The sequence below is a fragment of the Lotus japonicus genome, chromosome 2 (genome assembly GCF_012489685.1).
Source record: "Lotus japonicus ecotype B-129 chromosome 2, LjGifu_v1.2".
Classification (NCBI taxonomy): Eukaryota; Viridiplantae; Streptophyta; class Magnoliopsida; order Fabales; family Fabaceae; genus Lotus; species Lotus japonicus.
In genome coordinates, this window is record NC_080042.1 from 13467393 (window position 1) to 13492223 (window position 24831).

Sequence of the window (24831 nt, forward strand, 5' to 3'; positions counted from 1 at the left end):
TGGTAAAACAACTTTTTCGATGGCATTAAAAACTTATTGCTTAATCTTTTTTTCAAATGGACTGTATTATTTTTCACGTTATTAAATAAATAAATAATTAAATTTATAAAATGATCCAATGTTGATTATTAAATATTAATTATTAAATTCGAGTAATATTAATATTAATTATTTATAAAGAAAACTCCAACGCTATTTATTGAAAAGTCTTTTTTTTCAAAATTATTGAAATAATGAACACAATTATTATTTTTTATTTTAAAATAAAAATTATTTTAATATTTATGTAATAATTTAAACTGTAATTATTATTATATAATGTTAAAAAATGTTGTAAATAAACCCGTGCAACGGACGGGTATAATACCTAGTAATCATGTATTTCCAAACACCTGGAAGCTTCACAAACATAACAGAAGATTAATATTAGTTCTTTACTAATTCTATATTAAAGACTATTTGTGTAACTTTTCAAATGCTTAACTTAGATTATGTATTGTTATTTTGCTTCAGTTTTTAAATGCTTAACTTGCATTATGTATTGTAATTTTTCTTAAATTGGATTATGTAACTTTTCAATTTTAAATTCATGGTATTTTTCCAGCAATTGGACTAAAGTCATGGTACTGAACTGTAATTAACGCATCCGAACACATAATTCTCGGACGGAGTCCAAAATCTCAACAACTGGACTGGGGTAGAGGTTTAAGTCCCGGAAGGTAGTCCCCAACATTTTTTTAAAAAGGCTGGAGTGGCAATTCTAAATAATGGGGTGGGAAATCTAATTCTCCTGGACTAACTGGTTTCCGAATCTTATTCCTCCCCTTTTGCAATGCTTATCCTCCTCGCGGATACCCCATTTCACGAAATCACCCAATTCCTCAATCATATTACTCCACACAGCTCTTGAGATTGAAGTAGAGGAAACCCAAAGTGTTTGATTAGTTAGGGCTATGAGCTACACACAAAGGTGCTTGCCGCAATTTTTACACATCAGAGACCGCAGCGCACTGTTACCACCTCCACTCAGGTACCTCTCATCACTTATTTGGTTGATTTTTTAGGGGTGGTGGTGATAATTGATGATCACGAGTATGTGAGCTGCTTATGGAACTGCAAAGAGTGAGGTGGGAGGGTGTTCTATGGGAGTGAGTGAGTGATGGGGAAAGGAGGAGAGGTTTTAATTTTAATTTTATTACATTTGGTAGAGAGGATGGATTTAAAATAATCCTCGTTTATTAGATTTATACATAGCCCCCCGTAGGATAGCTCAAGTGGTTGGAGCTGGGGGACATATGAGTTGGGTAGGGGAGGTCCAGGGATCGATTCCTGCGGGTGGAAATAAGTTGGGCTAGGTTGTGCTTTGCTTAAATAGGCTTGACCTACTAAATAGAATTTTAAAAAAGCCTTAACTTTGTCTGTTTATTAAGTCGGTCTGACCTAAGCCTGTCCCGTGTCGGCAGTCTGACCTACTTCTTACCCTCAATTCAGAGAACTAATTCCATAAAAAAAATAAACTACTCTATATTTGTAGTTGTAGACTTGTAGCAAAGGTTTCTCCCTTCTAACCCCTAAATCTTCTGACAATTCTGTAACTTTTTAACTTCTTGCAGCCTCTCGCTTAAACACCAAGGGCAATCAAAACACAGGTAAATCCTTCAACCCTCGTTGAAATTTCAATAACTTCTAATCTATAATTTTTAAGGTAACATTTGATAGACATATTACTATGTGAATGGGATGGAAGTGGATGAAGAGCAGAACACAACAGACTCTTCAGTTCCATTTATAGTTTAGGACTTTAGGCTGTATCTTGTCAAATGTTACGTAAAATAATTATAATTGTTCCTTGTTTTTATCTATTCATTTGTTAAATTTTTTCTTTTTCTCTTTTATCTTTTGGGAAATCGAATGTTCTGCTCCTGGATAGCTAATTCGTTTCTATGCTGTACGCTTTATAATTGGAATGAAAAACTAGAACTTTGTAGTAGTTACTATAATATTTTTCTAGATGAGTAGATCAAGTGGGAACATGCTTGATACATGATTAAGCACCAATTAATTGGTTGTACCGTGGTTTATTGTTTTATACTGTTGGCTTGAGAAAATCTTACAATCTTTCAAGCTATTTGTGAATGAATCCTGACAATCTGAATTATGTAATAAGTCATATGATTATGTGTAATTGGTTAAATGGATAGAAGCTCACGAAACAGTCTAATTATTTCCATTTATTTTCTGATTAACTTGTTCTAAATTATGTTCAACTGTAGGAGGGTTGTTAAAATGTCTGCAGCTGAACTCACTAACTCTAGGATCTCATATGAGTCCTTTGCAATAAAGCCTCCCGTACACCCTACTTACGATTTAAAAGGCATTATCAAGTTAGCCCTTGCAGAAGATGCCGGTGATCGAGGTTTTTGCCTTAACTTTCTTCTGGTTTCATGCACTAGCTGTCTTGTTTCTTCCTAATTTTGAATTTTATGAATTCTATAAGCACTCTTGAGTTGCTGTCTTCTTTCTTTATTTAAAAACGAAGATGTATCTTTTTCTTTGCCATTGAGCTTCTTCTGCAAAATAAAATAAGAATTACAAAAATTACGGATGCCTACTATGTTATTTGGTACTTATACTGTACTGTATACATGGCATTGAGATTTGAGTACAATTTTTTTTTTCAATTGTAGGTGATGTAACATGCATGGCTACCATTCCATTTGACATGGAAGTTGAAGCTTATTTCTTGGCGAAGGAGGATGGCATCATTGCTGGAATTGCACTTGCTGATATGATATTTCATGAGGTTGATACTTCTTTGAAGGTATGAAAGCACTGAGAAGATGTCCTACCACTATATGTGCATTTAGTACTTGGCTGAATCATTGCTGTATTGCTCTCAAATATCAGGTGGAGTGGTCTAAAAATGATGGAGATTTTATCCACAAGGGGCTACAATTTGGAAAAGTTCGAGGTAAGACATTATTTGGAAAACATAATTACAAAAGCCAATGAAATAAAGTACATTATTAGTTTGTAGTTGGTTTCATTAAATGCTTCTATGAATCGTCAGCAATTCATGTGTAGGGCGGGCACACAACATTATCGTAGCTGAAAGGGTAGTGCTAAACTTTATGCAGAGGATGAGTGGGATTGCAACTTTAACTAAGGTATTTTTGTTTTAAATAATTTTTTTTTAGATTCTCTTGTATGCTTAAATCTACATTATAATATTATATGCTGATTGCCATGAAATCTTATTGAACTTAGGTAGCTAACATTACATGCTATTTTTGAAGTTCCCTGTAAGGTGTTGATGACATTAGATGTTAATAAATGGCAATATGAGGACTAGTGCATCAAAATTACGAAATGGCTGAATTTTTTAGAAAGAGGGAGAAATTCCCGCTTTAGCATTCATGGTTACTGGTTGAGTATCTTTTTGATACAAATTTTTTATCATTTCATCCTCTTTCTGGTCGAATTTTGTCACATACAACTTCGCAAAATTATATGAGGGATTATGCAAATGGCAACAATTAACAACAACGATCTTCTGATATCCTACCTTGTGGGATTGGCTACATGCATTGATTAATGCTATTGAGCTATATCAAAAACTAGATTTACAACAAAACCGTTTAGATTGAGTTCTTTTTAAGTGCTTTTCATATTGTTTCTCTTCTCACATTACTGGATCATGTTGGGCACATCCCAATACGTGCCACTCCAACACTCCCTTGTATATATGATAGGATCAGAGGTAGGCCTGTGGTTAATGTGTATGTTAGGAGGCCAACTAAGGATAAGTAATTGAGTCAGTTAGGGGCTTTTGTGTAATAAGGGGTTTGTTAAGGGACTTAAAGTCCAATTAGTAGAATAAGTGTATGATGGCTATAAATAGCTGATAGCCAGTTGGTTATTCAGTTTTTGGTTAGTTGGGATTGGCATAACTGAATTGTGGAATTCAGTTGGGTTTTCTCTTCCTCTGTAACCGTTTTCTGTTCTGTTCAATAAGATTCTTCTCCATTTCTGGAGAATTCTCATCTTGTTCCCAATTTCTCAAGGATCTTGATTACCAGTTCTAACACTGGTATCAGAGCACCGATCTTGGTGCCCTGATTTGCTTCCGCTGAAGAGTTCGTGAATGCCAGAAGAATTTTGGAGATGGTGACCACTCGCGCGGTATCACAGGTTGGAGATGAAGCTTCGACAGAGAAAGAGGAGCTTCGAGCTCGCATGGAGCTTAACGAAGCCAAAACCAAGCGCATGGAAGATGCGATTCAGGAAAACGAGGCCAGAGCAAAGAGAATCGAAGATTCGCTCTTCGCGGTTCTCACAAAATTGGGGATTTCCACTGTTGATGAAACCCTAGCTCGTGAAGTGCAAGCTGAGGAAGGAATCGACCCCAATCCCGATCGCGATAAAGGTAGCAGTAGCAGTAGATGGAGAAAATTGGAGATTCCAATTTTTGGAGGTGATGATGCTTACGGTTGGACTCACAAATTGGAGCGCTATTTTGCTTTGAGAGGTGTTGAGGAAGATGATCGCATGCAAGCAACACTCTTGGCTTTGGAAGGGAAGGCTCTAAGCTGGTTTCAATGGTGGGAGAGGTGTAATCCAGCACCTACATGGGAGGGTTTCAAACTCGCAGTAATCAGAAGGTTTCAACCAGCAATGGTGCAGAATCCTTTTGAATTGTTGTTATCCTTGAAGCAAACCAGTACTGTAGAAAGCTATGTTGAAGAATTTGAGAAATATGTGGGAGCACTGAAAGAAATTGATCAAGATTTTGCTAAAGGAATCTTCCTGAATGGCTTGAAGGAGGAGGTTAGAGTAGAGGTAAAACTGTATGAACTTTCCTCTTTGACTGCTGTTATTCAGAAATCTCTAATGATAGAACAGAAAAATTCAGTTTTGAATAAGCCTAGTTCCAGCAATTATTCTAAGCCTAATAGCTATAATAGAAGTAACACATTCAATAGAGTGGTAACTGTGGATGCTAAGGGTCTTGGAGATAAGAAAACTGAGGCAGTAGCTGGAAATTCTAGTACTAGTAGTGTTGGAACAACTACTACAATCAGAAGTGGAGATTATAGGCATCTCACTAGTGCTGAAATGAGAGACAAGAGGGAAAAGAAGCTCTGTTTTAGATGTGATGAGCCTTACAGCAGGGAACACAGGTGCAAGAATAAGCAATTGAGAATGATTATTATGGAGGAGGAGGAGGGCAGTGAAGGAGAGGAAGGAGACATGGATGTGGAGCAGTTCAAGTCTATTCAGTTGTCAATTTACTCCATGGCTGGTCTGACAACTGCTAAATCTTGGAAGATTGCAGGAACCTTAAGAGGGCAATCAGTGGTGGTGCTCATTGATTGTGGAGCTTCCCACAATTTCATTGCAGAAGAGACTGCATTCCAGCTTCAAATTCCAGTATTGGCTACTCCAAAGTATGTTGTGGAGGTGGGGGATGGACACAAGGTCAAATGTCAAGGGAAATGCCAGCAATTATTATTGAATGTGCAAGGGGTGGACATCTTACAAGACTTTTACCTGTTTGGGTTGCAGGGGGTTGACCTGGTTTTGGGTCTTGACTGGTTAGCAAGCCTAGGAAAGGTGAAGGCAGACTTTGGAAAATTAGAGCTGTCTCTCAAGTAGGGAAACAAATGGATGAAGATTTCTTGTGATCCAGCATTGGCCAAAACTCAGCTATCTTTGGGCTCTCTTATGCAAGTACTCAAAACTGAGGAGGAGGGATTATTACTCCATTGTACAGAGGAAATTCCAGAGAATAGGAAGGAGTTGCCAGTACCATTGGCACTTTCAGAAGTGTTGCAACAATTTGATTCTGTCTTCCAAGATCTTGAAGGGTTACCACCTTCAAGGGTGCAAGACCATGCCATACATCTTAAGGAGGTGGCTGAAATTCCAAATTTAAGACCATACAAATGTCCTCATTTTCAGAAGTCAGAGGTAGGAAAGCTGGTTGGGGAAATGCTACAAGCTGAGATAATAAGGCCTAGTATAAGCCCTTACTCTAGTCCTATTATTTTGGTGAAAAAGAAGGATGGAGGGTGGAGGTTTTGTGTTGATTATAGGGCTTTGAATAAGATTACAGTTCCAAACAAGTTTCCTATCCCCATTATTGAGGAATTGCTGGATGAGATTGGGGGAGCCCAAGTCTTCTCTAAGCTTGACCTCAAATCTGGTTATCACCAAATTAGAATGAGGGCTGAGGATATAGAAAAGACTGCATTTAGAACTCATGAAGGTCACTATGAGTTTCTTGTTATGCCTTTTGGCCTTACAAATGCTCCCTCCACATTCCAAGCATTAATGAACAAAGTCTTGAAACCATTTCTGAGGAGGTTTGCCTTGGTCTTCTTTGATGATATCTTGGTGTATAGCAAGAGTATTTCTGATCATGTCTCTCATTTAGGCCAAGTGTTGGAGGTCTTAGACAGCAATTTCTTGAAGGCCAATAGGAAGAAGTGTAGCTTTGGTCAAGACAGCTTAGAATACTTGGGACACATCATTTCTGGGCAAGGAGTTGCTGCAGATTTGAAGAAGGTAGAAGCTATGCAGCAGTGGCCTATACCAAAGGATATCAAGGGATTGAGAGGGTTCCTTGGCTTGACTGGATATTACAGGAAATTTGTGAAGGACTATGGTAAGTTAGCCAAACCTTTGACTGACTTGACTAAGAAAGATGGGTTCAAATGGAGTGAAGAGGCTACTCATGCCTTTAATACTTTGAAATCTGCCATGGTGGAACTACCATTGCTTGCTGTTCCAGATTTATCAAAACAGTTTGTAATTGAAACTGATGCTTCCAGCAGAGGCCTAGGGGCAGTTCTAATGCAGGAAGGTCGACCTCTGGCTTTTTGGAGTAAGGGCCATTCAAAGAGGACACAACAGAGGTAAGTTTATGAAAGAGAACTTATGGCACTAGTACATGCAGTTCAGAGGTGGAAACACTACTTAATAGGAAGGCATTTTGTGATAAAAACTGATCAACGGAGTTTAAGGTTTTTGACTGATCAGAGATTGTTCACTGATGATCAATTTAAATGGGCTGTGAAGCTCATTGGCATGGACTTTGAAATTCAGTACAAACCAGGGGTGGAAAACAAGGTTGCTGATGCCTTGTCTAGGAGGGATATGTACTGTGCTTTATCTGTAATCAACAGTGATGACACAGCAGCATGGATTCAGGAGGTCGATCAGGATGAGGAGTTACAACAAATCAAGCAGGCCCTGGTGGTTTCACCTACTTCTCATTCAGGTTATACTCTCAAACAGGGACTGCTGCACTACCAAGGCAAATTAGTTCTTTCCAGCTCTTCTAATCGAATTCCCCTACTCATTTCAGAGTGTCATGCCACACCTACTGGTGGCCATTCTGGATTATGAAGAACTTACAAGAGAATTTCCAGTTTTCTCTATTGGAAGGGGATGAAAAAGGATATTCAGCAATTTATAGCTGAATGTGATGTGTGTCAGAAAAATAAGTATGCCACATTAGCTCCAGCTGGTTTATTACAGCCATTACCCATTCCATCTCAGGTATGGCAGGACATCTCTATGGATTTTGTCACTGGATTGCCAAGGGTGAGAGCTAAAGACACTATATTGGTAGTGGTTGATAGGTTAACAAAGTATGCTCACTTCCTAGCTTTGGGACATCCCTTTACAGCCAAGGATGTGGCCCTGCTTTTTACTTCTGAAGTGGTCAAATTGCATGGTTTTCCCTCTACCATCATCACTGATAGGGATTCCATTTTTCTGAGTTATTTTTGGAAAGAACTTTTCAAACTATCAGGCACTTTGCTGAAATACAGCACATCCTACCATCCACAAACTGATGGTCAAACTGAAGTTAATCGATGCTTGGAAACCTATCTCAGGTGTTATGTGGGGCCCAATCCCAAGAGGTGGTTGGAGGGGTTGATGTGGGCAGAGTATTGGTATAATACTACCCACCATATCTCAGCTGGTATGACTCCATTTAAGGCCCTCTATGGCAGGGAACCCCCAGTGCTGGTTAGGAGCTGTACAATTCCTTCTAAAATTGAAGATGTGAACTAGTTGGTACAGCATAGAGATGAGTTGTTAGGTCTCTTACAATCAGTGTTATAAAACTCGGCTCGGACCGGCCGGTTCGACCGGTCCGACCGGGAATCGGACACCTGACCGGTTCGAGTTACACATCGGATCGGCCATGCAATTGACCCAGTGGGAACCGGAACAACTCGGCCGGTTCAGACAAAAAATCGATGACTCGGGTTTGAAAGGTTGGACCGGCAAGTCACATTTTGAACCAAGAAAAAAATCTTCTCCCCGTTTTTTTGGTGCCACCCAACCCAATTACATCATCAGATCAATGAACAAAAGAAGTTACAGGGAAGAATCCCAGAAATAAGAAAAAGGAAGAAACAAGAACAACCCAGTAGCAAACATAGGACGCAAAACAGAGTAGATCCTTCGTTCAATGCTCTTGCCAAGATCGTTAGAATGCCTCAATAACAAAGCCATCTTCATATCTGTGTAAAACCAAAAATGAAAAACCAGATCTAAATGAAAGGCTGCGCACAAAGTTTCTTTTATAGTTAGGGTTTCACACTTTCACCTTATTAGTTACTAGAATCAGGGAAATGGGCCGTATGTTTTTTTTTTATTATACACACTAAGTGGTTTTTGCTATTTGCTTCTATTATCTAAGTATTTGGGTCACCGTTTTATTCTTTTATTCTTTTCAACTGAATATGTAGATCTTTGACCAAAAAATAAACTGAATATGTAGACATTAGAGCAAATCAAAAGAGTTAATTTCTTAAATACATGTTTCAGATCTAATTCGTTGGTGTTGGTTTTTAATAAATCATATAATAAGTTAAGTTTAAAGATTATATGCCATATACAATTTTTTTTCTCACTTGTTAAATATTGTTTGGTTATATTATGAAATTAATTTTTTTAGTAGACACCGAGTCAAGCGGTTCAACCATCGACTCACTGGTTGAACCAGTGACCCATTGACCCAGTCCCCTCACCGAGTCGATCACCGGTCCGAGTTTAATAACACTGCTTACAACAACATCTGCTGAAGGCCCAAGATTTAATGAAGGCTCAAGCAGATAAGCATAGGAGGGATATTACTTTTGCTGTAGAGGATTGGGTTTACTTGAAATTGCAACCTTATAAGTTGAAATCCCTGGCTCATAGACCCTATGCTAAACTGGCTGCTCGGTATTATGGACCTTACCAGGTTGTAGAAAGGGTAGGAGAAGTGGCTTACAAGTTGGCATTACCTGCTCATGCCAAGATACATCCTGTCTTCCATGTTTCACAGTTGAAGGCAGCTCTCAAACCTCAACAACAACCTCAGCCGCTTCCTCCTATGCTCAATGAGGAGTATGAATTAGCAGTCGAACCTGCAGATTTACTAGAATGGAGGACAACTGCTCAGGGACATCTGGAAGTTCTCATCTCGTGGCAGGGCCTTCCACCATGTGAGAATTCTTGGGAATTGGCTGCTGATATACTGGCTACTTTTCCTCAATTTCCCCTTGAGGACAAGGTGGTTCTTTTAGGGGGGAGTATTGATAGGATCAGAGGTAGGCCTGTGGTTAATGTGTATGTTAGGAGGCCAACTAAGGATAAGTAATTGAGTCAGTTAGGGGCTTTTGTGTAATAAGGGGTTTGTTAAGGGACTTAAAGTCCAATTAGTAGAATAAGTGTATGATGGCTATAAATAGCTGATAGCCAGTTGGTTATTCAGTTTTTGGTTAGTTGGGATTGGCATAACTGAATTGTGGAATTCAGTTGGGTTTTCTCTTCCTCTGTAACCGTTTTCTGTTCTGTTCAATAAGATTCTTCTCCATTTCTGGAGAATTCTCATCTTGTTCCCAATTTCTCAAGGATCTTGATTACCAGTTCTAACAATATATTCTTTCCATGTCCCCTCATCTATACTATACTTGGTTTGTCGTTGGTTCCATTACCCGATATTCACTACCACCATATAGCATTTCTGATCTTACGGTCATCCGGCAGATTTTTCTTTTGAACTTGGTAGCTAGTTTGCAATCATAGCTTATACTTAAAACAAATCCCTGTTACTTTCTGATAGGAGCTGATTTTACAACTAACAAAAGGCGGAGTCCGTAAGGGAATTCGAGATTTCTTGGAATTCAAACAGACCAGAAAAAAAAAGTATACAGGACACGGAAACTCTAAGAGAGAGATTCCTAACTTTAGGAATGGTCAATGGTCAATCCCAGCCAAATTTCCCTACCCACTCTCCACTGCCTTTCCTTTTTATCCTTTCATTTCTTCTCATACTCCTTGCCATGTTTCCAAGTTTGTTATAACCTTGCATCACAAATTCCTCATCTCCCCCTTACTCATATTGTTCGCAAGATTGTTGTCATATGTAACCTAAGAGCTTTTCAAATTGTTGATGTTAGTATGTCTTAACTGTTGCACATATTTTATACAAATGTAATGAGCAAATTATAGTCACAAATGTGAAAAGCGAGTTGATTTGTACTACAAATTCAGATTGGATTAAAAAGATGGTGTTAGGATCAAGGGTAGACCTATTGTCTCGCAAGTCTATGTTAGGAGACAAAATAAGGATTAGTTAGTCCATGTTTAGGACTGACTTAGAATAAATACTTTCTTAAAGGACTAGTTTGTAATATAGCAAACTAGGATATAAATAGCTTTACTGTTAGTGAGAAGTGAGTTTTTGGAAACAGTTGAGTCTTGAACTGAATTGAGGAATTCAGTTAGCTAGAGAGAGAAAGTGGTTTCTCTTCCAAACTGTATCCAAGCTTGTTCTTCAAGAAATCCAAATCTTCTCTAATCTCAATTGCATTTTCCTTCTCTGTTCTTGATTTTTTCCCCAATTACTGTTAACCTAGATCTACCAGTTCTAACACTGGTATCAGAGCACCGATTCTGGTGCCCTGATTTCGTTTCCGCTGAAGTAATTCTACTGTGAAATCGCGTTCTGTGGAGGAATCGACTATGGTGATGACTCGCGCTTCTGCTATGGGTGATGGCGAAGGCAACTCAGAGAGTGAGGAGCTTCGGGTTCGCGTGGAGGTGAACGAAGCTAGGACCAAGCAGGTTGAAGACGCAATTGCAGAGACTGCAGTTCGAGCTAGGAGGATTGAGGATACACTTCACGCAGTGCTCACTAGGTTGGGAATCGCAACCCTAGATGAGGTAGGGACGTGTGATGTGCGATCTGAAACTGTCTTGGAGTCCAATTTGGATCGTGACAGAACAGGGAGCAAATGGAGGAAGCTGGAAATTCCAGTGTTTGGCGGTGATGATGCATTTGGCTGGGTACAAAAATTGGAGAGATACTTCCAATTGAGGGAAGTTACTGAAGAAGAAAAGATGCAAGCAACCTTGCTTGCTCTAGAAGGGAAAGCACTGAGTTGGTTTCAGTGGTGGGAAAGGTGCAATCCTAGGCCTTCGTGGGAAGCATTCAAAGTGGCTGTAGTGAGGAGGTTTCAACCTGCCATGATGCAAAATCCTTTTGAGTTACTACTGTCTTTGAAACAAACTGATACTGTAGAAGTCTTTGTGGAGGAATTTGAGAAATATGTAGGGGCTCTAAGAGATAGATCAAGATTTTGCCAAGGGAATCTTCTTGAATGGCTTGAAGGAGGAGATTCGTGTAGAGGTAAAACTTTATGAATTGACTACTTTAACTTCAGTAATTCAAAAAGCTTTAATGATAGAACAGAAGAATCTGGTTTTACAAAAAGCTATTCCCAACCCTAGCAATAGAGGGAGTGGATATTATAGGAATAATCCTTTTAATAAGGTTGTGACTGTTGAATCAAAGTCATTGGGAGATAAGAAAACAGAAACTGGTTCTAGTAGTAGTGCTAATACTGCTAATGTAGCTCCTGCTTTGAGAAGTGGAGATTATAGGCAATTGTCTAGTGCAGAAATGAAAGAAAAAAGGGAAAAAAGGCTATGTTTCAGGTGTGATGAGCCTTTCAGTAGGGAACATAGATGCAAGAATAAGCATCTAAGAATGGTGATTATGGAGGAAGAAGAAGAAGAGGAATTGGCAGTTCCTGGAGAAGAAGACAAAAGTATGAAATCCTTGCAATTATCACGTCATTCCATAGCTGGTTTTACTTCTGCAAAGTCTTGGAAGGTGAGGGGATTCATCAATGGCCAGGAAGTAGTAATCCTCATAGATTGTGGAGCTTCCCACAATTTTGTTTCACATGAATTAGTGGCCTCCCTGCAACTGCACATTAGCCCTACAGCAAGTTATACTGTGGAAGTGGGGGATGGATACAAGGTAAGATGTCAAGGCAAGTGTGAGGGGTTGATGGTGGACATTCAAGGGATTCAGTTCCAGCAGGAATATTACTTGTTTGGGTTACAAGGCATTGATTTGGTGCTAGGCCTTGAATGGTTGGCCAGCTTAGGATAAGTAAAAGCTGACTTTGGAAAGCTGAAATTGTCCATTAAACAGGGAGATGAATGGAAGTTAATTACTGGAAATCCTGCTCTCACTAAAAGTCAAATTAGTGTTAGGTCCTTCATGAATTTACTGAAGGCAGAAGGAGAGGGTTGGCTACTGCAGTTGATAGCTGAGCCAAGTCCAGCTAGGAAGGAAGAGGAAATTTGTCCAGAATTGAGTGCAGCTTTGGGAGAATTTGATGAAGTATTCCAGGACATTCAGGGATTACCACCTTCAAGGAAGCATGATCATGCCATACATTTGAAGGTAGGAGCTTGTTGAAAATCTTCAACTGAATTTCATTGATTGAAAAGGTAAAGATTACAATGAGTGATCTCAGTATTTATAGAGAATACAAGGCTTGCTAAGCAAGCTACCAACTCTAACAGAATCAGTTATGTGACAGCTGTAATGACAGCTCACATGACAGCTGTATTGACAGCTCATTCTAACAGAATGTAACTAACTCAAATATTAACTATACTACTAACAGTAACTAACTTCTTAATCAGAGTAATGTGTACTCTACTCTAATAGGCCCCCTCAAACTCAAGGTGGGGGAGAAAGTGATTTCTCAATCACATTGAGTTTGCCACGAAGAGTTTCAAAACGAAGTGGTGATAGAGCCTTGGTAAACAAATCTGCCAGCTGATCAACAGAAGGAATGTGATGCACAAAAAGAGACTTGTTGAGAACTTTTTCCCTCACAAAGAAGATGTCAAGCTCCATATGTTTAGTGCGAGTGTGAAGAACTGGGTTATGAGTCAAAGCCACTGCACCCATGTTATCACAAAACACCCTAGGAGGAGAAAAAGGAATCTGCAACTCCTGCAAAAGAGACTGAACCCACAACAGTTCAGCAGAGGTATTAGCTAGGCTCCTGTATTCGGCTTCAGTACTCGATCTAGCCACTAGGGTTTGCTTCTTTGAGCTCCAAGAGACAAGGTTGGGACCAAAAAAGACACAAGAGCCTGAGGTGGATCTCCTGTCATCAGGATCTGATCCCCAATCTGCATCACAAAAGGCCACAAGAGGGACTGGAGTGTGCAAACTACAAGGCTTGAGGTGCAGGCCATGAAAGAGAGTACCCTTAAGGTATCTTAGGATCCTTTTAACAGCCTTCCAATGCTCTTCTAGAGGCTGACTTAGAAACTGACAGACTTTGTTAACTGCAAAGCTAATCTCAGGTCTTGTTAAAGTTGCATATTGGAGAGCACCAACTATTGATCTATAGAGAGTTGGGTCAGCAAAGTAATCTGCTCCATATTTGCTGAGTTTTGCTCCACTAACCATGGGAGTAGAGATCCCCTTGGCCTCTCCCATTTCTGCCCTTTCAAGAAGGTCAGTTATATATTTAGTTTGTGTCAAAAGCAAGGACCTGTCCTGAAGATGATGCACTTGAACACCAAGAAAGTAGTCAAGTTGGCCTAATTGCTTCAAGGAAAATTCAGAGTTGAGGTTCTGCACTACTTTCTGAACCAGAGGCAAGGAATTGCCTGTAATGATAATATCATCTACATAGACTAGTATGTAGATGCAGCAAGTTGGAGTGTAGAAAGTGAAGAGAGATGGATCACATCTACTTGGTTTAAAACCATACTTCACAAGGGCTGACTTCAATCTGTCAAACCAAGCTCTTGGGGCCTGTTTAAGGCCATAAAGAGCTTTGTTAAGTCTGCAAACAAGAGATTTGTCTTCATGCTGAAATCCACTTGGTTGCTGCATGTATACCTCCTCTTGAAGAGCTCCATTTAAAAAGGCATTATTCACATCAAGTTGATGAATATGCCACCTCTTAGTAATGGCAAGGGAAAGAATGAGCCTAATAGTTATAGGCTTCACCACAGGGGAAAAGGTTTCTGAATAATCAAACCCCTTGACTTGATGGTAACCTTTGGCCACAAGTCTGGCCTTATACCTATTGATGGTGCCATCTGCATTTTCCTTCACCCTAAAAACCCATTTACAACCAATTGGCTTCCTATCCTTGGGAAGTGGAACCAATGTCCATGTATTGTTAGCAAGCAATGCATCATATTCAGCCTTCATTGCAGCTAACCACTTAGGATCTTTGAGAGCTTGCTTGGTGGTAGCTGGCTCAGCTTGAGTGAGCAGTAAAGTTGGAAATAATCTGGGCATGACTATGCCAGATTTTGCTCTTGTCTGCATAGGGTGAGTATTTCCCACTGGCTGAGGAATAGGAGCAGAAGAGGAAGAACCAGTCGAAGCTACTTCAGCTACTTCAGTGGCAGTAGCTGCTGGTGTAGGTGGAGATTGTTGCTGAACAGAAGCTTCACCCTGAGAAAAATTCCCAGAAGAAGAGGCTGCAACTGAGTCTTGACCTTGAAAAGGCTGCTGTTGCTGAACAGGAACTTGAGGAGCTAAAACAGGAATTTCTGAAGGGATTCCTTGTGCAGATGAATCAAACCCAGCAGAGAAAAACAGGGTAGGATAGGGAAATTTAACTTCATCAAAAATAACATCCCTTGACACAAAAATCCTACCATCACCATCCATGCATTTGTACCCTTGATGAGATGATGAGTAACCAACAAACACACACTCCTTGGACCTGAGTGACAGCTTAGAGTGTGTATAAGGCCTCAAGTGAGGATAACAAGCACAACCAAACACCCTAAGTATCTTGTAATCAGGAAGAGTCTTGAACAACTTGAAATAAGGAGTCTCATTGGCCAAAACAGCAGTAGGAAGACGATTAATAAGAAAAACTGCAGCCAGGAATGCATGATCCCAGTATTGAGAAGGCATTTTAGCAAATGCAAGTAATGAAAGGCCAGTTTCTATGATATGGCGATGCTTCCTTTCAACACTACCATTTTGATGGTGTGTGTAGGGGCATGTCAATTGATGCACTATGCCAAGCTTAGCAAAATGAGATTGTAAAGGTTTAAATTCAGTGCCATTATCTGTTTGGACAGCCTTTATTTTCAGATTAAACCTTAACTCTACCATAGCTTGGAACTTAAGAAAAACAGAGGAAGTTTCAGATTTGTGCCTAAGTGGATAAATCCATGTGAAACGAGAGTAAGCATCAACACAAGTCAAAAAATAAGAGTAACCACAAGAAGACTCAATGGAGGAAGGACCCCATAAGTCAGCAAAAACAAGCTCTAAAGGTGTAGCATAAACAGTAGTAGAAGAGGAAGAGGGTAACTTGTGAGACTTTGCTACACAACAAGCTGAACATTTAGAAAATTTTGCTTTATTAGACAATGATATATTACATTTGGACAAAGCAGAATGTAAAGCCTCATGATGAGGATGACCTAGCCTACAATGCCACAAGTCATAGGCAGTAGGATCTACATTATTAACAGAAGACACAAGAGAAAATGAACTAGCACTAGGTACACTTGAAGATGAGCTAGCACTAGGTACATTGGACAAAGGAACTGAAGCAGAAAAGACAGATGGAGCAGCTACTGGTGAAACAGATGTAGATGAAACAGATGAAGCTGGAGGAAGGGTTGGAACATGCATCCCTTCAAAATTGTATAAACCATCAGGACCAACAGTTCCTTTGAGCAAAACCCTAGAAGTTTCCTGACATTTGACAACACAATAGGATGAGTGAAACTCAAAAAAGACACGATTATCACGAGCAAACTTGCTTACACTAACTAAGTTCTTGGTGATGTTAGGAACTAGAAGCAGATTATTCATAGTGAGTGTAGTGTGTTTATGATAAGGAGATGGAAAAGAGGCATGTCCAACAGAAATAATAGGCAAACCTTGTCCATTTCCCATGAGATATGATCATTACCATTTAGGGAAACACTGTCAGAAACAACTGAGGCATCATTGGTAACATGATGTGTAGCTCCAGAATCTGGAAACCATGAGCTAAGATTTGCTGCAGCAGGAGTGTTAGTACCAGTAGTAGATGAAGTAGGTCCAGTAAGCATAGCCTGTGGAGCTCTAACTGGAGGATTTCCAGGTCTTGATCCACCAGAAAACTGAGAAGAGTTCCACTGTGATCCTCCAGATGGTTGGAAACCAAACTGCTGAGCAAAATTTCCCATGCCTAAACCTTGAGGAAATTGACCAAACATGTTTGGAAAGCCTCCATACTGTGATGTACCAAACTGAGAAGGTACACCAAATTGTGAGAAGCCAAACTGAGGCAACATCTGAGAATGCATAGGCAGTGGCATACCAAAACCAGTTGGCTGCAAGCCAAACATGCCAGTAGAACCAGTAGAACCAGATGATGAACCACGATGGTAGCAAATACTAGCATCATGCCCATACTTCTTGCAAATCTGGCATTGAACACTTCGATTTCCTCCTCGTCCACCGCGAGAGTTGTTACTGCCGTTACGACCACCGTAACCGCCACGAGAACCGCCATAACTGCCGCGATTATCGTAGGAACGATCATCGTAGGAGTTTTCAGAGGAACCTGAAGCATAGTTAGCCTCAGAGGTCGTCGGCGACGATGTTGATGAAGAAGACGACGACACCGGTGCAGGTTGCGTCGCCGGTGACGCAACTTGAGAAAGGAGCGCTGACGGAGGATTCGCACTCAACTGACGCGTGCGAGAACGCTCAAGACGCGCTTCATGCGCGATAACCATAGCTTCAGCTTGCGAGATCGTGCAAGGGAACTCGCGACTGTAGATGATAGTCATGAGATGACTATACTCGTCGGGAAGACCATCAAAAATCGCTTCAAGGTGCTCGCGAAACGATACAGGATCTCCGATCGAGAGCAGAGCATTGACGATGGCCTTGATTCGCTTGAGGAACTCAGAAGCAGTCTTCGATCCCTTGGTTATGGATCTCAATTCCGATCGCAGCTGCGTCGATTGTGCAAGCGATTGTGCTTGAAAGAAATCAAGCACAGCTTCCCAGATCTGCCAGGACTGAGTGCAGTTGACAACGGTTGGAAGCACTGATGAAGACAGAGACGAGAGAAGCCAGGTGAACAAAGCAGAATCCTGTTGATCCCATACCTGATATGCAGGATTCTCTACTGCATTCACGCGATCCTCCTCACTGAGAAATCGAGGAGGAATATCAGGATGAACAAGAAAATTCTGCAATCGATGAGTTCTAACGATGCCTTCAACGTGCTGCTTCCATGAGAGAAAATTGGAATCATCAAGCTTCAGAACGAGCTTGTGAACCAGAGAAGAAGAAGCCAATTGTGGTTGAAGAACTGCAACTGGAACAGGAACTGCAGTTTCTGGTGCATGACCTTCATCAGCCATGGTGATGAAGAAGAAAGAGGAAAAAAAAAACGAAAATCTAGAGAGAGAGATCTTCAAGGATCGTACTCAGCTCTTGATACCATGTTGAAAATCTTCAACTGAATTTCATTGATTGAAAAGGTAAAGATTACAATGAGTGATCTCAGTATTTATAGAGAATACAAGGCTTGCTAAGCAAGCTACCAACTCTAACAGAATCAGTTATGTGACAGCTGTAATGACAGCTCACATGACAGCTGTATTGACAGCTCATTCTAACAGAATGTAACTAACTCAAATATTAACTATACTACTAACAGTAACTAACTTCTTAATCAGAGTAATGTGTACTCTACTCTAATAGAGCTGATATTCCTAATCTGAGACCTTACAAAATTCCACATTTCCAGAAATCTGAGGTGGAAAAGATGGTTCAGGAGATGTTACATTCAGGAATTATTAGGCCTAGCATTAGCCCTTTTGCTAGTTCTATCATTTTGGTTAAAAAGAAAGATGGAGGATGGAGATTTTGTGTGGATTATAGAGCTTTGAATAAGGTGACTATCCCCAACAAATTTCCTATACCTGTTATTGAAGAACTTTTGGATGAAATAGGGGGAGCTACTATTTTCTCTAAACTGGACCTTAAATCTGGCTTTCACCAAATCAAAATGAGGGATGAGGATGTGGCTAAGACAGCTTTTAGAACTCATGAGGGCCATTATGAGTTCTTGGTCATGCCTTTTGGGCTCACCAATGCTCCTTCCACTTTCCAAGCCTTGATGAATGACATTCCCAAGCCATTTTTGAGGCGGTTTGTTCTAGTCTTCTTTGATGACATTTTGGTCTATAGTAAGGACCAAGAAGCTCATATATCTCATCTCAAGCAAGTGTTGGCTACACTTCAGCTCCATTCTCTTAAGGCAAACAAAAAGAAATGTACTTTTGGCCAGACCAGTCTAGAGTATTTAGGGCACATTATTTCAGGACAGGGGGTAGCGGCTGATGAGAAGAAAGTAGAGGCAATGCAACTCTGGCCAATTCCTACAGAAATCAAGGGATTGAGGGGTTTCCTAGGGTTGACAGGCTACTACAGTAGATTTGTCAAAGATTATGGAAAAATAGCTAAACCCTTAACAGATTTGACCAAAAAAGATGCATTTGTATGGTCAGCAGAAGCTACAACTTCTTTTCAAGCTCTCAAGCAGGCTATGGTTCAATTACCATTATTGACAGTCCTAAATTTTGATAAAACCTTTGTAGTTGAAACTGATGCATCCAGTAAGGGGATTGGGGCAGTCGTCATGCAAGAGGGGAAGCCTTTGGCATATTGGAGTAAGGGCCTTTCTCCTAGATCCCAACTTAAATCTGTGTATGAGAAGGAATTGATGGCCCTAGTTCAAGCTGTCCAGAGATGGAAGCACTACCTTTTGGGCAGACATTTCATCATAAAGACTGATCAAACAAGCCTCAAGTTTTTGCAAGACCAGAGATTATATAATGAAGAGCAATTTAAGTGGGCAGTTAAGCTCATAGGGCTGGGTTTTGAGATCCAATATAAGCCAGGAGTTGACAATAAAGTGGTTGATGCTTTATCTAGAAGGGACATGTATTCTTTTATTTCTATGGTCCAAACAGATGAGGCTGAGGAATGGGCTCAAGAAGCTGATAGAGATCCCACTTTACAGAAGATTAAGCAGGATCTATTGCTCAATTCCTCTTCACATCCTGGTTATGAGCTGAAACAAGGCCTCTTGAGATATAAGGGCAGGTTAGTCCTCTCTCCTCAGTCCAATAAGATCCCAGTCATCATAGCTGAATGTCATGCTACAGTATCTGGGGGACATTCTGGTATCTTTAGGACTTATAAAAGGATTGCTAGTTTCTTATTTTGGCCTGGCATGAGAAGTGATATTCAGAAGTTTGTGGCTGCTTGTGAAATTTGTCAAAGAAGCAAGTACCAAGCTTTGTCCCCAGCTGGTTTGTTACAACCTCTTCCCATTCCTTCCCAAGTATGGCAGGACATTTCTATGGATTTTGTGGGAGGGTTACCCAGAGTTAAAGGGAAAGACACAGTGCTAGTAGTGGTGGACAGGTTGACTAAGTATGCTCATTTCCTTTCTTTGGGGCACCCCTATTCTGCCAAAGATGTGGCTATGCTTTTCATCCATGAAGTGGTTAAACTGCATGGTTTTCCAGCTACCATAATTTCTGACAGAGACCCTCTTTTCTTAAGTATTTTCTGGAGAGAATTATTCAGACTATCTGGCACTCTCCTGAAGATGAGCACCTCTTACCATCCTCAAACTGATGGTCAAACAGAGGTGCTGAATAGATGTCTTGAAACCTATTTGAGGTGTTATGTTGGACCCACACCTAGGAAGTGGTTGGAGGGTTTGCATTGGGCAGAATATTGGTACAATACCAATTTTCAAGTTTCTGCTGGCATGACTCCCTTTAAGGCTCTATATGGTAGAGATCCACCTATTTTGGTGAAGGGTTGTGTGGAACTAACCAAGCTGGATGATTTATCTCAGTTGCTACAGCAAAGAGATGTGTTGTTATCCCAATTGCAGCAGAATTTGCTTAAAGCTCAGGCTTCCATGCGGACTCAAGCTGATAAGCATAGGAGGGATGTTGAGTATGTGGTTGGTGATTGGGTATATCTCAAACTTCATCCCTATAAGATGAAGTCTATGGCTACTAGGACCTATCCTAAGCTTTCTGCAAGGTTTTATGGTCCTTTCCAGATTGTGGCTAAAGTAGGTCAGGTTGCTTATAAGTTGGACCTGCCTCCTACGGCTCGCATACATCCTGTTTTTCATGTTTCTGTTCTCAAAAAGGCTGTTGCTCCGGGTCACACTCCTCAACCTCTTCCTGATACTTTGACTGAGGAATTTTGCTTGGAGGTGGAACCTGCTGACTTGCTGGATTGGCGGCAAAATGCTCAGGGTCAATTGGAAGTGTTGCTGTCTTGGAAGAACTTACCAGCTCATGAGAATTCGTGGGAATTAGCCACTGCCATTATGTCTCACTTTCCTGATTTTCCCCTTGAGGACAAGGTGGTTCTTTTAGGGGGGTATTGTTAGGATCAAGGGTAGACCTATTGTCTCGCAAGTCTATGTTAGGAGACAAAATAAGGATTAGTTAGTCCATGTTTAGGACTGACTTAGAATAAATACTTTCTTAAAGGACTAGTTTGTAATATAGCAAACTAGGATATAAATAGCTTTACTGTTAGTGAGAAGTGAGTTTTTGGAAACAGTTGAGTCTTGAACTGAATTGAGGAATTCAGTTAGCTAGAGAGAGAAAGTGGTTTCTCTTCCAAACTGTATCCAAGCTTGTTCTTCAAGAAATCCAAATCTTCTCTGATCTCAATTGCATTTTCCTTCTCTGTTCTTGATTTTTTCCCCAATTACTGTTAACCTAGATCTACCAGTTCTAACAGATGGTTGTGTTACTTCTCACCTGGCTTAGTGATTATGGGATCTATCATTTGTTATCTAATATTTATCAACTGTGAAGCAAATTTTGTGTTTTTCTGCAGGCAATGGCAGATGCAGCATCCCCTGCATATATTTTGGAGACTAGAAAAACTGCTCCAGGTTTACGTTTATTGGATAAGTGGGCGGTGTGAACTTTGGATCACTTCCTTGCTTTTATTAATAGCCATTTATATTTCTACACATAAAATATACTCAGCAGGAATTTCTTTCTTCAGGTATTAATTGGTGGAGGTCGGAATCATAGGATGGGTTTGTTTGACATGGTGATGATAAAAGATAATCACATATCAGCAGCTGGAGGTGTTACAAATGCCCTGAAAACTGTTGATCTGTATCTAGAGCAAAAAAACCTTAAAATGGAAGTTGAGGTAGTGCTCTCTTTCATCATTTTACAAATTTATTTTCCTTTTCCATTGAAGTCTAATTGGTCTTCTCCCCATTTGTAAGTTCATGGAAATTTTGATCCCACTGACTTATTAGGAGTTACTATGATAACTATCTGTGTGAAAATAATTTGTTGATGCAGCATCAAGATGATAGGAACAGATTTGACGGATAGTAAAGATAATCTCTCCTTTACTTGGGAAAACGAAAAATACATAATGATAGAAACACCTGCAGATCTCAGTGTCTGCTAATTCCCTGCGCTAAGGCCAAAGTTGCTTAATGATTGCCTCATTCACCCTCTCCCCATTGCAGCCTTCTTTTTTATTTCCTTGAACAAATTTCGCTCCTCAATTTCCCCCTTCAATGCTACCCGCAACATGTGCAGGATGGTTACTGCTCAAATTTCCATCTTAACCTTTAGTCACCTCACCTTTGCTAGCCTAACCAATATTTTCTTAATCCTTATATTTATTTTCCTGTTTGTAAATGCAATGGTGTTAGCTTTGCATATTGTCACTATCTTGGGTTTCCATCTTGAAGTACTTGGTTTAAAGTCAAATGCATGTGTGTATGTGGTTTTCATGCATGTAAAGGACCAATTCTGGCTGCAGCTATAGTATTTTAGGCTGTGTTTTTCCCAGGTTGAGACCAGGACTCTTGAGGAAGTGGAAGAAGTATTAGGTTATGCATCTCAAACAAAGACTTCTTTAACTCGAATAATGTTGGATAATATGGTTGTACCTCTAACAAACGGAGATGTGGACATATCTATGCTGAAAGAAGCTGTACGGTTGGTCAATGGGAGATTTGAAACTGAGGTATTTAGGACTAAATTTTCTTCAATTAATGTTATCATATTAATGGGATTATCTGTTGACTGAATGCTTCAGAATATTCTGGTACTAATTTCATAATTTTTATTTCTATAATTTTATTTCTGTCAATTTGCTGAGAAACTAGCATGTGCTGTTATTTAATCATCCAAAGAGGTGGATGGAAAATCGTTCAGCAACATCTAATGGAAAGTGTATACTCCAAACTATGGATTTACACTAATGTTGGTCCTTATGTCTTGAGATCAGTATTTTACGCAATGACCACGTAATGAAACAAGAAGCTTGTAGTGAAATATAGTGCTGCAATGGTTTTGGTTTTCATCAATTTATTACTGGTGGTCTTGCTGTGACAATTCCCTTTTTCCTTTGGAGTTCTTAGCTTTTCTTACATTAGTCATTATTCATTAGGGATATTTGTAAATTTATATACCATATATTCACTGCTCTTAGGTGAGGTAAATACTAATAGTCCTCTGTAAGTGTTCTTCGAGCTCGACAACTTTCCCTACCTTGGGGTATTGTCCTGTATACATAAATTTCGTGCACCAATTATTATTATTTTTTCTTTATTTGTTTGTCTAGGATTTCTGTAAATAATTTCATCTTGTTCTTTACTAATTTCTAGTTTGTCATTTTTATGGTATCAGGCATCAGGCAATGTTACTCTAGAGACTGTACACGAAATTGGTCAAAGTGGAGTTACCTTCATCTCGAGGTAAACTTTTAGCTGCACAGTACTTCATAATACCTAGTATAACAACAATGAAAGCCTTTTTGCACTCAGTGCGGTCAGCTACATGGATAAAATGATATCACAATATTGCTTTATAAATCATAATACATTTGGTATCATAAATCATAATACGTTTTCCTTCCATTTCTGCCAGCATTGTTGACTTCCTTAAGTGAACATTGTTTTTATCGTTATTAAAGTAAAAGTGAATATGACGCATCCAACACCTGAAATTACCTTGTTTAGAGAGAGAGTTGCTGTTTTTTTAATTTACGTCTCAAGGAGTGATGTTTTGGATCAAAAGTTCACAATTTTTGCAGAATAGGAGCATAGACTTGTGGTTCTCTGCTTTCCATGGATTTATTATTCATGCATTTGTTATTTTATGGGTGTGCTCAATCAAGCTCCATGTTACCAGCTGGTGGGTCTCATAGTAGCTATTCATAGAGCCCGTTGAGATAGACTTGTTGGAGCCTATCTACTTGAAAAGCAGTAGATAAGCGCCAATAAATGCTTTTTGATTTGAATCGAAACGGGTTCATTCTAACTTTTTTGGGGGAAAGAAGTGATTTTTATAGGTTGAAGTACTGTGCATCGTTGCATCCTTAACAGTGGTTTAAATTCGCATACAGCAGCATTATATCTTGAAAATATCACTACACTAACTTTTTTTGCAGTGGTTCCTTGACGCATTCTGTAAAAGCACTTGACATCTCCCTAAAAATTGACACCGAATTGGCACTTAAAGTTGGAAGGCGCACTGGACGTGCTTGATTATTCTTAATTATATATTTTCTCATGTTCTTGCTGGTCTTCACTATGCTACATGCATATCTTGAATCGGCTTCTTTTTGCTATATTGTGTGACTTTCATGAAGTAATAAAAGACATCTCAGATCAAAGATATAAAACAGTTGCTTACCATATATATGCTCTGCCAATAAGAAAGCTTGTAAATTTGAGTTAGCTTAATAGGATAGGAAGCTCTGTTTTGGTGCAAAATTAGGTTTCCAATGCATAAATCTAACTCACTGGTATAGTTGACTTCAATATAGTTTCACTCCATTACAGGATTTAATGGCGTTAATTTTTTATATGGTACTTTACTTTCTGTATTTTCATCTGTTGATTAAGTTCATGGTGTTTTAATTGTACTCTACTTTTTCTATTTTCATATATGGATTCAGTTCATGTTGTATGATAGTGCTAGCGGTTTCTAAATGATCCTAGGTAAAATTTTAGTTTTTTTATTTTTTTTTATTTTTTAGGATTTTAGTTAAATCACTCATGATTCTAGGTGGATCAATCGTTTTATTGGTAGGCTTGGGGTCGGTTGTTTTTTTTTGGGGACCTTAGATGGGTTTTGTTGGTTGATTTAGCTTCTAGTCAGGTTTGTTTAGGCTTTGGGGGCGGTTTTTTTTGGGCGTATTCCCGGGCGTGAGGTTTTTTCTTGGTGGTTTTTCGGGTTCTTTCGAGGTTGCTTATTTTTTGATCCTTATGAGGAGGGTGTAAATCTTGCAAATTTTCTCATCCTTTATTAATACATATTTATATTTTCGAAAAAAGATAAGTGAGTTAGAATTTTCAGATTTTATATATTAATTTGTTTATAAATAATCCAATTAGTGAATTAGGGTAGAGTTAAGTAACATCATGG

At 39.5% G+C, this 24831-nt stretch overlaps 3 protein-coding genes across 3 annotated transcripts; all 3 read left to right on the forward strand.

The window, feature by feature from the left end:
- Positions 1 to 764: 764 nt before the first annotated feature.
- Positions 765 to 24365, forward strand: LOC130737627 (nicotinate-nucleotide pyrophosphorylase [carboxylating], chloroplastic). Its single transcript, XM_057589444.1, has 11 exons — positions 765 to 1030; positions 1614 to 1649; positions 2274 to 2416; positions 2688 to 2821; positions 2908 to 2971; positions 3085 to 3167; positions 21260 to 21343; positions 21434 to 21586; positions 22247 to 22423; positions 23089 to 23156; positions 23852 to 24365. The coding sequence occupies exons 1-11, from the start codon at positions 954 to 956 to the stop codon at positions 23946 to 23948; spliced, it is 1116 nt and encodes a 371-aa protein (XP_057445427.1). The 5' UTR covers positions 765 to 953; the 3' UTR covers positions 23949 to 24365.
- On the forward strand, positions 11032 to 11712 carry LOC130737629 (uncharacterized). Its single transcript, XM_057589447.1, has one exon. It carries the CDS (start codon positions 11032 to 11034, stop codon positions 11710 to 11712), a length of 681 nt encoding a protein of 226 aa, XP_057445430.1.
- Positions 11750 to 12469, forward strand: LOC130737628 (uncharacterized). Its single transcript, XM_057589446.1, has one exon. The coding sequence runs from the start codon at positions 11750 to 11752 to the stop codon at positions 12467 to 12469; it is 720 nt and encodes a 239-aa protein (XP_057445429.1).
- Positions 24366 to 24831: the final 466 nt, after the last annotated feature.